We start from the raw sequence: 16706 nt of genomic DNA, 5'->3' as shown, positions 1-16706 counted from the left end.
ATGTAACCCTAAACCAGCCTTCCACAACCTGGTGCCCCCCAGATGTGTGAGACTGCAACTCCATGGCAGTCACAGTCCCACACATCTGGAGGGCACCAGGTTAGAGCAGCTGCCCGAAACCACACATCCCCGCCACCCCACCACTTCCCTCTCCTCCTCCAGGACAGGTGATGAGGAGGAGACTGGAGGATCCTGCTTCCATTTTACATCACCTGCGTTTTGGCTAATGAAAACAAGCCCAGCTTCATCAAGCGTGGCTGACGCTGGTTTAGAATCATAGAAATCGTTTCCACTCTTTGTGGTTAAGATTAACCACAGTTTGCCCAGGTCTGCGAACAACAATTCATCTAAAATGGAAGCAGATGCTTTCAAACTCCTCCTCAAATCTGCGCCAGAGAAGGCGGGGGAGTAAAGCTTGCCTAGGCGCAACCTGAGAATGCTCAAAGATGGTTTAGCATTATGTCCGACCAGCCCAACGAAATTGACTCCAATGTAAATATGCACAGGATTGTACTGTCAGTCTACTGGGGAGGAAAACCCCACAACTGGAGGCTTGGGGGAGGGATAAAGGGACTGTAACACTTTTCTTTTTTAAAATTTCTTTCACAAGATTTAATGCACACATGGGGCGGGGGGGGGGGAGATTTAACTGCTGGAATGTCTAGTCACAGTGCACGTGCATACAGAGAAAAAAGCGTTCACATCTTTCCAAAAGGAAAAACAGGGACACAATATGAAATCGGTGATTTCAGAAACCACTGATCTCATTTTTTGGCAAGGGCCATTGCTCAGCAGCAGAGCTGCTGCTTTGCATGCAGAAAGTCTTCAGTTCAGTTCTCAGCATCTCCAGGCGTGGCTGGGAAAGACACCTGCCTGAAACCCTGGAGAGCCACGGCTGCCAGTCGGTGCCAAGAATCCCAAGAAAGATGCCCCAAGGGCCTTTTAATTGGTATATGTTCATAAAATACAGCTTCTCCTAGGCAAATACTGGCAGCTGGAGCAGGTAGTCCTCCGTTACGCGCCATCTTGCAACTGTGGGAGGCTGCCTAACTGGCTGATGCATTTGCAGGAACCTCATGTAGCTGCAGATGTGTATACCAATTTCTTATTGTCCTATTTGTAAGCCACTCTGGGAAACTTTTTGGCTCAACGGAGGGATAAAAATGCTAAATTAAAAAAAACAAGAACTTCCAGTTCACGTCCTGCAAACATGAGCCCAAGGACGGTGACAGGCAGAGGATTTTACATTGCTGCTGTATGTGTGAAAATGCAGCACTTGCGTGTCAAAAAAGGGGGGGGAGCTGACAAAATCATTGGGCCAAAATTTGTTTTTAGAAATACTGGAACATACCTTCGTAGGTAATAGAATAAAAATTATTAATTCAAATAAATACTTTTTTTTAAGGAAATACTGGAAATCTCTTGACATATTTGAAAGTAGTCACTGAAAGTACATATATGACGAATTAGCAGCAGATCTGCCAAGGTGGTAAGAGCAAGACATCATTGGCAAAGTACGCACCCTCCATCTGTGAATCGGTGGTGTGACAAAGACACAGAAATGTGCCTGTACCGTGGCCATCTTAAGGGAGGGGTGGTAGCTCAGTGGTACAGCCCCTGCTTGGAATGCAAGTAGGGATGTCGGAGTAATCCAGTTGGGGGGTGGCACTTGATGAGTTTTCATTGGCGCGGCCCCCCAGACTTCAGTTTGTCTTCTGCTACCTGGCCTGATTTGGTGTGCAGCGAGTTGGGCCAGCTACTGAATTTCCGATGTTTTCGAATTTGCAATTTGCGCAAATCTCTATTTGCGCAGTTTGCGGCCGACACAAAAAAACATGTAAAAAGTCCCTGGTGTTTGGGGAAAAAAACCATGGCTTGGCTCGCAGATGCAAGCCAAGTGAGGCACGCCGTGGAACTCCGGTGAGCCCCAAACAGGCCAGATTTCTTGGCAGCGGACATCCCTATACAGACGGCCCTGAGTTCGATCCTCAGCATCTCCAGGTAGGCTCTCAACAACCCCCATCTGAAACCCTGGAGAGCCATAGCTGTCAGTCAGTGGGCTGGTTCACATGATCGAACAGCCCCCACCACGGCATGTGCGGGTGGCCATTTTGAATATTCAAGCCACAACCGTGGCTTCTTGTGTCATCTGAACCCAGCAGGGGTGGGTTGTGGGAGGGTTAAACAACCCTTGCATACCCCTAAAACAAGCCATGGGTTATTGTTTAACCCTCACACAGCCCACCCCCACCAGGTTCAGACAACGCAACAAGCCTGGGCCATAGCTTAAATATTCAAAAGCTGCCCAGCACACACACTGCAACCTACCATGGTGGGTTGTGGTGATCCTGTGAACCAGGTCAGTGTGTACACAAAACTGAACTAGATGGACCAGGGTCTGACTCGGTATATTCCCATCTTTACTGTCGAAGAATCCATGTTGGCTGCCCAACCCTATATCCACCCAGAGAGCTTCAGCTATTGGGAGGTACAGAAATGAAATAAATAAATAAATCAGGGCAACAGGTTATGATTTCCAGATTTGGTCTCCCCCTTCAGTGCTACCTTGGGCACTCCTGTCTATGTAAAATTGATGTTAATCAGATTTTCCTGCTTACCTCCCTGAATTTCATCGACATCTGAGTTAGTCTATGTTAACGGGGAAACTTTGCATGAACATTCATGATTGGCTCCTGTCTCCCATGTGGGATACCAGAATTTTACCAGGATTCTGGAGAAAAGGGAATTGGGGGTTTTCCAGCTGCCCTTGCCTGCTTCCCTCACCAGGTTTCTAATTCATTATGCATCTCTGAGGGAAGGAGAGAAAGGACTTCCATCACTCACTTCAGGTAAAGCTACAGACGTTCACACCCTCTGGAAATCTGTGCAATTAATGTTCTCCATTGTCACACATTTGGTCCAGTAGATTGTGGTTGTTCTCATCTGTACTAGCCAACCTCTTCAGTGTTACACAACCCCGAGATATTCATGTGGGTGCATGTTTCAGCCACGGTCACATTGCATCATGGGCTCTGTGGTCCACAGTGGACTGTGTGGGATGTGATGCAGTGCAACCGTGAGTGAACCCTGCATGAATAAGGACCTCTGGAGCTGTACATCATTGGCCCAAACTGGAACGGCCGGAGGAGCAAACGAGCATTCTGCATTTTCTAGGGTTTGTGAGGTCAGGGCAAAGAGTTCACAACTGATGGCATTAAAATAAAAAATTATAATAATAATAACCAAGAACTACTTCCTTTTCTGCTCAAGGCCTGCCTATCATGCTGTTGGATAAAGGACAAAACAGATGAATGAAAATGGATAGATGGATGGACGGACGGACAGATGGACATGTATGGGACAAAAAGGTGGATTCCACAGCCATATAACAAGGACGAGACTCTCACATATGAGGACGGACGGACAGACATTTTGGGGGAGGAGCATTCACTGCCCCTCCCTTTACCTGCTCACTGGCTCCCCCCAGAGGCATGGACGCGGGAGAACCCGTCCCATCCGTCCTAGGCCCGTAAGAGTAGGCGTAATAGTCTTCCGTGTCCTCATCAGAGTACTGAGGGAGAGCGAGAGAGGCAACTGTTTTGTAAAAAAAGAGAACCCTTCAAATGATACATGCTGGGGCCTGGGGTCTGCCCAACAGGCCATCCAGCGTGAAAAACAATTCCAGGGACTGGTTGCTGAGTCTTTAGTGCCTTTCTAGAAAACATGGGAGATGTTTTTGTTCCACAGATCCCTGAAGAAGTTTTTATTTTCTTCTTCCAGTTTGGGGAAAATCCAGAATCTTTTCCCAGATTGGTATTTGCCAAGGCTGCAGCATTCAGTGCGCAATCCTAGACACGCCTCCTCAGAAATAAGCCCCACTGAGTTCAATGGGGCTTACTTCCAGGTAAGTGAGAAATCAATGGGGGCTGCTTCTGAGTAGAAATGTTTAGGATTGCACTGGTAATTGGGTAGACAGATCAACTACAAACCTTTGGAGGGTAAAAGGCCAGCCCCCGCAATGAACAGGGCAGCAGGCTTAGAAGAATTTAGCAAAAACGGAAGTGCTGGGTGATTGTTCTATGCACATGAAAATGTATGAAGATTTCATTGACGAATTGAAATTAATACGATGCAGGGACTTAAGATGTATTTAATCAGTTGGCAGCCTGAAAAATTGGTCGGACAAAAAAAGTTGTCAAAGGACAATGTTCTCAAACAGGAGTGGGGAGTTGCCCTATCATCATTAACATGGGGGGGGGGGGTCCTCATTACTTCCTTTCTCCAAAATCTCAGTGTCCAAAGATGTTCTCTCTCAAGTGTGATGAATAATCAGCTCAGTTTAGCAGCCTTCGTCACTGCCTGGCAGAATATGTTGCCAAAAAACCCTGAATCAACTGTGTCTCCTCCAGGTCTGAGTGGCCGGCACCCCAGTTTGGGGAAAATCCAAAATCATCTCCCAGATTCAGATTCACTCAAGTGGTCCCCTTCCCGCCACCACCCACTATGAGGTTTGTTGTCAACAGCGGTGCCACCAGGGTAGATTTGGGGCAGACGTACAGGGCCCCTCTCCTCAGAACGAGACGGAGGGGCCCCGAACACAGCAAGGGCAGCTTACCACCTTTTGAAGGGAATGAAGCAATACATGTGACCGTTTAAAGGTCCCCCCATCCCATCCCAATAAGGGCAGTAAGTCCAGAGTCTAAAATTTAGTAACTGCACCACTGGTTGTCAATCAGTTGAAGAACAGCCATGTTCTGAAGTAGCGGTGATTTCTGGCTCCTGTTGCCATCAAAAGTTGGGGCAGGAGGTTGCATTTCTCTCACTGCTACCTGCAAAATCATCTTGTTACCCCCACTTCCTTCCTAGAGTATATGGAACATCTTCTCAGCTGGCTTTTGCTAAGCCAGGTTTGTGTAAGCTATTAAATTGAGGGTTGAGGCCTCAGTTTTAATTGGAATGTTTAAAATGTGTTTTTCTAATGCAACCCTTCCAGCCTGGCCCCCAAGAGCAGGGCAGGCTAGAATTAGCTACGTCACAAACGCACACATGTCAAAGGACGAGCCAGCGCGTTGGCTCTTCAGCGCTGTGTCCTTCCTCCAGCGGAAGCAGCCTTTCCCCACAAATTCCCACTGCTCGGGGATGTTGAGGGGGAGGAGGGGTGTAAGTACTTGCCCAGCTCCTCCTGCCCTAGCTGTGCCCCCCATCTCACCTCAGGCCTGGTGGGTCTCTGCTGGGCCTCTTGGGCTTGGGGCTTCTGGGTCGCTCCATCACAATCTGGGCTGTAGTGTTCACAGAAGTCGTAGGCAGCTTGGGGGCTGGAGGAGATGAGGAGCTGCTGGATTTCACCCTGCGGGGCGGGGAAGGGAGGGCAGAAGGGGGATGAGGCAAGCCAGCCGGCTCTCTCCCTCAGGACTGAAAGGGTTAAATCAGGGGTGTTGAACTTCTTTCATCCCGAGAGCCACATTCAATTTGGGGGAAGCTTTCAGGGGGCTCCACTCCAGTGGTGGGAGGGGGAAACTGGGAAGGCCGGATTTGGCATTCTGTACCCCTGTGTTAAATAACTGTCTTGCCCACAAGGGGTTGGAGGCAACGGGAAGCCATGGGGGCTGGAGAGGCGTTACCTCAAAGACTTCCTCATCCAGGATGCGGGTTCCAAAGACGGTGATGCCTCGCGTGTCGATGGCCGGCTGGTTTCCGCGGGGCAATGGCCGCGTCACTTTCTTCTTGCAGTCCAGGACCAGGGTCACCTGCTTCTTGCTGACACTGAGCGCCACACGGTGCCACCTGGATAGAGGAAGAGGAGGAGGAGGAGAAGGGGGAAGGCCAGTGGAATTAAAGAGAGGGAATGTAGCCCCCTCTTTGATTCCCTGCAGGTTCCACACGGACCCATGGCCCAGCTGGAGCCCACCAGGAAAAGAGCCTTCAGCGTGGTGGCCCCCTTCCTGTGGAACTCCCTGCCTTCGGAGGTCAGGCAGGCGCCAACGTTGTGTTGTTTCAGTGCCTCCTGAAGACATGGTTATTTCGAGAGGCCTTCCCTGAGTGACCACCCGCGGTTTATTAAGTTCAGAATTTGTTTATTTTAAAATGTTTTAATTGTTTTAACATAGTGTTGTATTCTTTTTTCTTTGTTCACCGCTGCAAAATCTTTTGATGCGGAGTGGTATATAAATATTGTAAATAAATAAGTAAGTAAGTAAAATGTGGCCAAGGGAACCACCTCAAGCACACACCTACACTACAGGGATCCGGCAAAGAGGGAGTTGAGGCAAATTACCATCTACGAACAGGAGGAGGAGAAGGGTGGCGCTTCTGCAAGGATATGGGGAAGGGGAGCTGGGGGCAACTGTCCACTACGCTGTCTAACGCTGGGCAGGAAGCACGGAGGCAAACATTCAGGGAGGCAGACTTCATTGGGGAAGAGCTTCTCAGGGCTGTGCTTTTTCTTTTTTAACGAATCACCCATTCTGTGTGAAGGCAATCCCAAACCGAAGCCACGGAAAGCAGAATTCCACAAGGGGAATAAAAGTGTGCAATTCTACACGGATCTGCTTCTGCAATTCAGGGAGAGCGACAAAGTATATACTGGGGACGCTGAAGGCACACACACCGAGGCATCTTTGCAGACATAAGGTGTAGGAACTTGGTTTCTTAAAACAAGGGAAGTGGAGATTCCCAGGAAGTTGCTGTGCAAATGTGTCTCTGACAGTTTCCAAACCACATTTGGGCACCTGCCAGAACTGGGGAACATCCCTGGACACCTCAAATGATCCTGACTTTTGAACGAATTGAACAATTGTCAAGAAATCGTCATCTTTTCAGAAGATCCCTGGTCCACAGAACAGACATTCCCAGCTCCACCCCTCTTGACCCCTGCCCATCCCTTCCCATCATACATGAAGACCCACAGGTCTCTACTAGTATTGCTTCATTCGGGGTCCGTTCCCCCATCCCAAGTACATTTCTGCACTATAGATTTAAACCAGTTCCGGGTCTGCTTAAGAGTTCTGCCTCCTTTGAGGATTGTAGCTAGAATTCTCTGCACCCTCTGGGGTTGCCAACTGATCACAAAAATGACATCCTAGTATGCTCTTGTGCCTTTAAGTGCAGATTGACTGACAGAAATCAGTAAGAGAAGCTTTAAATGTCAGCAGGGGGTGAGGGTGGGGATGAACATTATTGGCCGTTCATGTCTGCAGATCAAACCACTCTTAAAAGGCACAGAAGCATGATGAAGTTGGCCACCCAAGCAACTTCACATTAACAATTCCCAGAATTATTTGGAGGAAGACAAAGCAGACTCAAGCAGGAAAGTAAGCGAAATGCCTTTCTGTTGCTGGAAACAACCACCCCCTTGATGTGTAGAAGAAATTCCCAATGTTATGGGCATTGCTACCCACTCCAGAGATTTGGGGCCCAGGCCCGCAGAACACAAATCTGCATAAAATCTACATATGCTAATTTACATCTATATATGCACATTTAGAAACAATTGCAAGGGTTAATTTAAATTCACAGGAGGCAAAGCCAGCCAATTAACCTCCCATCCAAATCATCTCAAAAAAAGTAAACTCTTCAGTTAATTTGTCACCCTGACCCAGATAATCCCAAGCCAACGGAAAAAGTGTTTTTCTCAGATTAATTGCCAGGAAGGAGATGATTTTTGGCAATTTGTGGGGGTGGGGGAGTTGCTGCATGTGGGAAGGGGAGATCAATTAAGCTGAGGGAGGGGGAACCCCTTCCGTCGGCATCAATGTACACTCAGGGCTCTCTGTGCAGTACACTCGGGACCTGGACCATGTGGCCCCCACCTAACAACGCCCCTTAGTTTCTCCCCATCCCTTCCAGGAACAGCAAATGATGAGGCTCCTGGACAGGGCACTGAAGAGCAACAGGGGATCACAAGACAGGGAATTTCTACTAGCCCAGGGAAAGCGATGATGTTAAGACGGGGCTTTCTGCGTCCGTTTTAAATGCAGGATCACAACTGACTGCCTTTACAGCGCTCCCTGTCCTCCCTCGCCTTCCCTCTCCTTCTCCCCGTATCTGAGTCTTCCACTCTCTTTCATGGATCTCGCTCCTCTTCTTGACACTTTTCCTCTTTTCACGGAGGGAACTCAAGCGGAACACGGGGGGCGGGATTTGATAGCTCATTATCTGCGATCTATCGATCTATTTAAAAACGGAACAAAGGGCATTTAGTGCAGGAGGGTCACGGCGTCATGTAAAGAGCCCGCAAACTTCCGTGAAGGAGCCATCTCAATGGCAGGATAAAAGCCCGTGTGAAGGAGCCCCCTGGCACCCCCCACACACACACACAGCCTGCCCCACCATGGTCTCTGCCTGGCCAAGCTGGTTTTGGAGGTTTCTGCACCCTTCCTATAGTGCGGCCTTTCCCAACCTGGCGCCCTCCAGATGGGCTGGACTGCAAGCCCCATCATCCCCTGTCAGCATCACTGGGGGTGATGGGAGTTGCAGTCCAGCCCATCTGGAGGGTACCGGGTTGGGGCTTAGTGACTCGGGAGAACTCAAATATGCCCCTGGTGCCAACCCATGACTGGCACCGTTGCAAAAATCAATGCATTTCTTGACTTCTCACAAAACTGTTGGAAGCACAGGAGCTCTGCCTGGGGAAAAAAGTTGGCAAACCAGCCTGCACACCTTTTGAACTAGAAAGGGTGGGGGCCGGACAGCCATAAACAGCAAGTGCATGGTTCCCCCTTGGCTGCAGTTCTAATCCCCACGTTGCTGGATCTGTCCAGCTGCCCCCCCCCCCCGTGCCCAATCTCAGCTTTGCTTTTGATCTGGACCGGGAAACACTCTACAACAAACTGCGATCTACTCAAGCAAGTACTGGCTACAGACAATCCTGGCAGGCGGGTGAGGAAAGCAGTAAGGTAATCGCAGCGGTGTAGCGCAGCCAGGGCTCACAGGGACGCAGCCCCAGCCCGGCTTGATCGGCAGGGAGGCTGAGGTCATCTGCCGCCCATCCCAGACTTCCCGTTCCCTCTGAGCTTAGCTGCGGCCCTCACAGGAGCGGGGAGCAAATGAATTATCCCAGCAACAACCTAATGTTCCCTGTTGCAATATTTTGGGGTGTCTTGGTCTCGAACGGGCAAGTCAGACCCATTCCCTTTACCAAAGTCCTGGAGAGGAGAACTGCTAGAACAGGTGTGTTTTCATGCCTGAATCTTGGGACCCTCCTTGGGAACCTGGCTGTGGGGCCTGTCCTGATGGGCGCCTGGACTTCGAAATTTACCACGACACCGCCGGGTAACAGGGGAGGAGCAGGAGGAGGAAGGGGACGGGCGATGGGCACTCACTTGCCATCCGCCAGGTTGACCCCTCGGAAGATGGGGTAGTCCTCTGGGGCGGGGCGGCCGCTCTGGTCCTCGTAGAGGAAGACGGGCGAGCGCCCGAGCTCCACACCCAGTTGCTGGATGCCGTGTTGGTTGTAGACGGAGAGCAGGAAGGCCTGGAGGCCAGACTTGGGCTTCACCAGCGCCATGATGGAGAAATCCTCCGGGAATTTACCTGCAGAGGGAAGCGGGAGGAGAGGTGGAAATGGCCAAGCAGCATGCTCAAATCACGTTTCCACTGGTCACGGTGATGGAGGGGAACGTCGGGGTGTGGGGGAGAGGGGCAGGAACCGACAGGGAGGCTTCCCCCTCACTCTGCCTCTGCAGCATGGGAAGCGTCGCCTCATCTTTTCAAGGCACTGGAGCCTCCAACCACAAGAAAGGTGGCGACTGGTGCTGCCTCCAGGTTTGGGGGGGGGCCTCGAGTAAGACACCCTCCCTGGGCCCCCTCCCTCAGCGGGTCTCCCTTCCCGCCGCCACTGTCTCCACCTGCTCGCGCTCCCCCTCCTCTCTCTCATCAGGGCTCCCGCTCGCTCGCTCGCTTGGCGGGCAGAGGGTCAGGGAGCACACAGGCCACAGCCCCTCCGCTCCTCCACACCACCACCGCCATCCTGGCTGGAGCGAGAGGCACGCGAGCAAGCGAGCTGCAATGGTGAAGAGGAGGAGCAACTCCAGGGGCCACATGCATTTCCACCCCAAAATGGTGCTCAAGGCGGCTAACAATAACACCCAGGTGAAAAACAAAATCTGAATTAAAACCCAACACAAAAGCAAATAAATTAAAAACGCAACAATGCAGGACCTAAGCAGCAGCCAACCCGTTAAAACCGCCTCTTCCCTCGGCCTCTGGGGCAGCAACGTAGCACAAACAAGTTTCCAGACCTCACTGTGTTTACTTCTGGATACAGAGTTGCTTGGCCACCTGAGCCTGCGGGATGGGGGGGGGAGCCTGGATGCTAATGGGGTGCCTCATAGGCCAGGGGGAGGGGGCTGATTGGATGAGGCACAGCTAACAGTAAAACTCTCAAGCCCAGCAGAACATAGCCAGACTTCTACCCCTAAGAAGGAAGCGAAAACCCTGGAAGTTTTGGGTCGGACCCAGAGAACCAGTATCCCTAGATGACCCAGCCATGCGACCATCCGAGTGGCATCAGGGGTTGGACTCGATGGCCTTGTAGGCCCCTTCCAACCCTACTATTCTATGATCAGGCCACCGCCAATGTTCACAGCATAATATTTGCAGGGCATTTCCTGGGAGGATTGATGGAAGCCTAAAATGGAGAGGAAGACGCCCAGGGAATTCCCTGATGGCACAGGGCAGAAAGTGCACGCAAGGCGTACATCTCTTTCTGTGTTTCTTGAGCCAGGAACGGGGAAGGCTTTAGTTTTGTTCTGCATTTCCTGCAATGGGAGGGAAAGTTTGCATCAGCTCGAATCTGCAGGCACCTTCGGGCGGGGTGGGGGCCACAAACAGGGCAAGAGAGAAGCTGAAAGGGCGTAGGGGGCTCAAGGGGTCCAGCAGTGAGCACCGCCAGGCTAGGAGATGGCCTGGGAACCTCAGATCCTAGCTGTGCTGCAAGACCCCTGGAGGAAGGAGAGGCTGAAAGGAGAACCAGTCAGTGAAGGACGCGTCTCTGAAGGTAAATCAGCTTCCTCAACCTGGTACCTCCCAGGTGTGTTGAGCTACAACTCCCATAATCCCCCAGCCATGGGAGTCTTAGTCTAACACAGCCGTCCCCAACCTTTTTGGGACCAGGGACCGGTCCACGGAAGACAATTTTTCCACGGACCGGGCAGGGGGATGGGACCGGGCTGCAGTTCGGATGTGGGAACCCCCCTTACCTTGGGTCCGCAGGGGGGGTGATCCGTCCCTCCCCACCCCCGGAATCCTTGCCGGCCCTGGCTAGCTCCTCTCCGTGGCGAGTCTGCGGAGCTGCTGGCCGGCTCCGGCCGGGGAAGGACTTCCGGCTGCTGGGACGCAAATGGCATCTGCATAGGGAATGCCATTTGCATCCCTGTTCTTTGCAGTAATAAGCTATTACTGCAAAGAACAGGGCCGGAGCCGGCCCCGGCAGCTCTGCAGACTCACCACGGAGTGGAGCCGGCCAGGGCCGGTGAGGATTCCGGGGTGGTGGGAGGGACGGATCGCCTCCACCGCCACGGACCCAAGGTAAGGGGGGGTTCCCACACCCCTACTGCGGCCCGGTCCCTAACAGGCCACGGACCGGTGCCAGTCAGCGACCCGCGGGTTGGGGACCCCTGGTCTAACAGATTTGGGAGGGCTGAATCAGAGCAAAATGCACTGCTGATGGCTCCCTCGTGTGGGTTTTCTCCTGGTGCTTCCATGGTGGTGCTTTTATGGCCAGGAAGATGGATCGGGGTCAGAGATAAGGGCAGGTGAGCTAAGCCACCACCCAGGAGGCCGGGCTTGGGTGGGCCAGGCCACCACAGGCCACCACACTCAACTGTCCTCTCTGCAGCTGAAACGAATGGCGCAACCAGTTCCTGTAGATCCATCAGTAGATCAATTTTTGTTGTTTATTCGGTCAGTCACTTCTGACTCTTCGTGACTTCATGGACCAGCCCACGCCAGAGCTTCCTGTCGGCCGTCGCCACCCCCAGCTCCCCCAAGGTCGAGTCTGTCACCTCCAGAATATCATCCATCCACCTTGCCCTTGGTCAGCCCCTCTTCCTTTTGCCTTCCACTTTCCCTAGCATCAGCATCTTCTCCAGGGTATACTGTCTTCTCATTACGTGGCCAAAGTACTTCAGTTTTGCCTTTCATATCCTTCCCTCAAGTGAGCAGTCTGGCTTGATTTCCTGGAGCATGGACTGGTTTGATCTTCTTGCAGTCCAAGGCACTCTCAGAATTTTCCTCCAGCACCACAGTTCAAAAGCATCGATCTTCCTTTGCTCAGCCTTCCTTATGGTCCAGCTCTTGCAGCCATAGGTTACTACGGGGAATACCATTGCTTTAACTATGCGGATCTTTGGCCATGTGCATTTCCCAGTGTGCAAATGGATCATCTCGACGTGACAGGAGGAAATCCGGGGGGGCGGGTGCCTCAAAGTCATGAAATGGGCTACAAGTGCAATCCTTAAAAATAAGGCAATTAAAAGCTGAACAAACGGAAGGCCAGCAAGGGGTGCGCAGGGGCCATTTGACCTAGGACTGGTCCGGGTGTCTGGGAGAAGCTCAGACTTACTCAGTGATTGCTATTTATTGATTCATTGAAGGCAGGGGCAGGCATCTTGGGGCAATTAAACTATGGGACTCACTACCAAAGGAGGTAGTGATGGCCACCAATCTGGAGGGCTTTAAAAGGGGGTTGGACAAATTTCTGGAGGAAAAGGCTAACAGTGGCTACTAGTCTTGATGGCTCTGTGCTACCTCCAGTACCAGAGATAGTAAGCCTATGTACACCAGTTGCTGGGGAACATGGGTGGGAGGGTGCTGTTGCACTCATGCCCTGCTTGTGGGTTCTGGTTTACAGCTGGTTGGCCACAGTGTGAACAGGATGCTGGACTAGATGGACCCTGGGTCTGATCCAGCAGGGCTCTTCTGATGTTCTTACACTGTCCTTCATAAAAAAAGACCCCAGGGCAGTTCCCAATAAGACATTGCAATAAAATACAATGACACAATTGAAATGCTAGATGGCGCCCAACGAGGCCCTTTGCAGAGAATCACTGAGGGGCCTTGACTTCCAGCCGAAATTAGCATGCTTGTACCCCCCCCCCCCCACACACACACAGTAAGTCTTGGTGTTACAGGTGCTGGCCGCCCATTCGTTTGTTAGGCGAATAGCCCCACAGGCTTGACGGATGGGAGCTGATGCAAAGGAAAAAGCTGGAAATCGCTCTCAGAATGAGATAACCTGCAGCTCATGCAAAATGCGGTGGCCAGATTGAGAACGGGGACCAGAAGGTCCGAACATGTAAGACCAACTGCAGCCTGCTTGTATTGGTTGCCTATACGTTTCGGAGCCCAATTCAAGGTGCTTGGAAATGTATAGGTTTTAACCTATAGAGCCTTACACAGCTTGGGAGCACAATACCTGATGGAGTGCCTCTCCTGGCTCAAACAGACCTGTACGCTATGCTCAACATCTAAGGCCCTCTTCCGGCTGCCTACTCTGAGGGAAGCGCAGAAGATGGCAATAAGAGAGAGGGCCTCCTCAGTGGTGGCCCCCCATTTATGGAATGATCTCCCCGGTGAGGCTCGCCTGGCGCCAACATTGTTATCTTTTCGGCGCCAGGTCAAGAATTTTCTCTTTTCCCAGGTATTTGGCAGCATGTGATGAGTTTCAGTTGATCCTGGATTTGTTTAATGGTTTGGCTGATTGCTCAAAGTTGTTTTTAGATATATGTTGTTTCTGTGTTTATTGTCTGTTTGTGTGTGTGTTTTATGTTTTTAAATATTGTATGTTTAATGTTTTTAAGCTTTGACTGTGGGACAGTATAGAAACGTTAATCATCATCACCATCAACCACCAGAGCTTGGGGCAGGTGGCAAACAACACCCCCACCCCACTCCCACAGGTGAAGACTGGGGCAGGTGTACCTGTGCCTGTGGGGGGGGGGACATGTTTGCACTTTGGAAGAGAGAGAGGCAGGCAGAAACTCAACCAGTGATGCTTTTTCTTGGCACAGAGAAACAAGTGTTGTTTGCCAGTTTCTGCTGACAGACAGTGTGGGATCATGCCAGAAAAAGGGGGCAACCTGGACTAAATGTATGTGTGTGGGGGGCACTGGGTTAACCCCCACACCATGCCTGAAGTGAAAAGCCATCTCCCCGCCCCCAGTGCAGCCAGCGTTTCAGTCTCTTCGCCAGACACAGCCTCTTCCCCTGGTCTACCTGGGAAGAGCTGCCGCGTGGGGGCGCTGATCTGAGCCTGCCGTGATATCCGATAGGCCACATCTGGTCCGGATCCTGAGCGCCTCTTGGGGCAGAAACCCGTCGTCTTGCGGACCCCTTCGGGCTGGTTCTGCAGCTGCAATACTTTCAAAACATCTACTGGTTCTGCTGCGGGGGAGGGGGGAGAGAGACAGACAAAAAATGGAAGGATTAGTGGGGGGTGGGGGTTGCAGCAGCCCCACTGCGTGCAGGCAAACACCTGCCCAAATTCCTCTTCCTTCAGTGCAGTACCCAGAGGTTCCCCTTCCAATCCCACCCCTTTCTTTATCTTCAGGCACACACACTGGTTCCATTGCTCCACTTATCCCTTTAAATACAAGAGAGGAAGAAACAATATTTTGCTTAAAAATAAAAAAAAGACAGAGAAATCTTGGCCATCTAGAGTTGCCAGCTTTTTCCCAGGACCTGCTCCTGTGCCTTTCAAAAGGTGTCTTACTCCACAGATACTAAAGGAAAGCTGTTCCCCATCATAACTCCAGGCCAGAAAAAGCTTTGGTTCCTTCAAATAGTGAAACTGCCCAGTTGGAAGGTACCTCCGAGGTCATCTAGTCCAACCCCAGGTTATTGAGGTCTCTGCAAAACATGATGAGGATACGGCATCAGTGCCAGATGGCTGTCCAGCAGCTGCTTAAACACCTCCTCCAAAGGAGACCACACCACCTCCTCAAGCAGTCTATGCCACTGCCAAACAGTGGGCAGACCCAATTTTAGCTGAATTTCTGTGTGTCAAGCTGCTGCAGATTGGCACAGGAGCAGCCTGAAAAGGTGGCAACCCTCTGGCCATGGCCAAGGCAGCCCCACCTGAAAGTCAACTTTCAAAGCCAGCAATATTTTTTTTTAAGCCACACCATAAAATGAACACCAAAGAATCACTGGTCGTGATTTAAAAAAAAACAAATACGGCGAAGTAGATCCAAACAGATTAAGATCAAAGTTTAACAATGAAACCTAAGAACTGGCTTAGCACAAGAAGACATCCAAAATCCAGCTCAAAAAGGGTGGGGGGGTTAATAAACTGTTGCTCAGAAAGTTCCTCCTAAAACAACGTCTTCATCTCAAGGGTGCTCCTTGAAGGCAGATGGCTGGCGCCTTTTACAGCTGGCCAGGCGAGCCTTGGAAGGACAGCGCAGCACTCTCCAAAGGCATCCAGCAGCAGGACCTGAACCCAGAACTTCTGGTTCCAAGTGCCTCTCCTCTTCCTACACAGAAGAGTGCCACAAATTGTCCTATAGCTGCGGAAAGGAAGGACTCCTTCACACAGCACAGAATTAAACTATGGAATTTGCTACCACAGGATGTAATGACGGCCGCCAATTTGGATGGCTTTAAAAGGGGGTTGGACAAGTTCATGGAAGAGAAGGCTATCAATGGCTCTGTGCTACCTCCAGTACCAGAGGCAATGAGCCTATGTACACCCATTGCTGGGGAACATGGGTGGGAGGGTGCTGTTGCGCTCATGCCCTGCTTGTGGGTTCCTGGCCAACAGCTGGTTGTCCACTGTGGGAACAGAATGCTGGACTAGATGGACCCTGGTTCCAACTCAGCTTGGCTCTTCTGAGGTTCTTGTGTTCTTAAAGGGGTCTCCAGGAACTCAACCTCCAAATGGGGGAGTCTCCTCAAAGGGCAGATACTTGCAGTAGCCCTGGCAGGCTGGAGAGGGTGTCTCTCAAATGGGGGGTGGGGGTGGAATTTCAGTCCAATCAGATGAAGAGACCAGATTGGGGTCTCCCGTTCAGGTGTGCCCGCGAATATCAGAATTCCAATCTTTTCTCTCGCCGCGCGAAAAGGGCCTCTCGCCCGGCTTCCATGAAAAGGCTCTTTGTTCAGCCCCAGGAGGTGGATCCAGGGCACACGCTTGCACACTTAGAAACACACACACACATACGCAGCAGCAGCAGGAAGGAAGGAAGGAGGTGATCTTCTGGAACAGGAGTTGCATGCACAAGACACAGGCTCTTGTGCGCCCATGCACAGGGAGATCTGTGCAATCACACACACATACACACAGTTGCCTTCCAATAGTTTCCAGACAGTGGTACCATTAGGGTAGAACTCCGGGGCAGATGTCTGGGCCTCCACTCAACAATAGGAGCAGGAGGGTCCCCAAATGCAGCAAGCATGGCTTACTACAAGACCATCTAAACACACATGCACATGCAGCACCGTCAGACCGTTAAGTCTAGAAAGACCTAACTGCACTGCTGGATGCATGGAGGAAATGAAAAGGGCTCCCCGATCCTCATATTATTCCTGATCCTGAGCGCGCATGCACATCACACATCCACCCACATCCATCTTTACACACTGGAGTGTTTGTGTGAGCTGCTGTTGAGCTAAGAAGCGGGATAGGAGATGTAGAATAAATAAACGGCCGGACGCTCCTTCTTCTCCATTGGCTGTATTTATTTATTCTAGGACTCACTCTCTCCTGT

The 16706-nt window shown here is 51.3% G+C and overlaps 1 protein-coding gene across 1 annotated transcript in view; it reads right to left on the bottom strand.

Moving 5' to 3' along the window:
* Positions 1–14819, bottom strand: part of COL11A2 (collagen type XI alpha 2 chain) — a 96041-nt gene extending 81222 nt beyond the window's left edge. Inside the window, exons 1-5 of the mRNA XM_084830270.1 lie at positions 14808–14819; positions 14215–14542; positions 9321–9531; positions 5622–5784; positions 5210–5347 (exon numbers count right to left, since the gene is read on the bottom strand). Coding sequence (XP_084686396.1) covers positions 5210–5347; positions 5622–5784; positions 9321–9531; positions 14215–14542; positions 14808–14819 — 852 coding nt within the window. The remainder of the gene's footprint in view (positions 1–5209; positions 5348–5621; positions 5785–9320; positions 9532–14214; positions 14543–14807) is intronic.
* Between the last annotated feature and the right edge of the window lie 1887 nt (positions 14820–16706).

Source organism: Heloderma suspectum, chromosome 2 (assembly GCF_057233095.1).
Source record: "Heloderma suspectum isolate Gila_16-S chromosome 2, 16-S_ref, whole genome shotgun sequence".
Classification (NCBI taxonomy): Eukaryota; Metazoa; Chordata; class Lepidosauria; order Squamata; family Helodermatidae; genus Heloderma; species Heloderma suspectum.
Note: the sequence above shows the minus strand (reverse complement) of the source record. Positions and strands in the feature narration are given on the sequence as shown.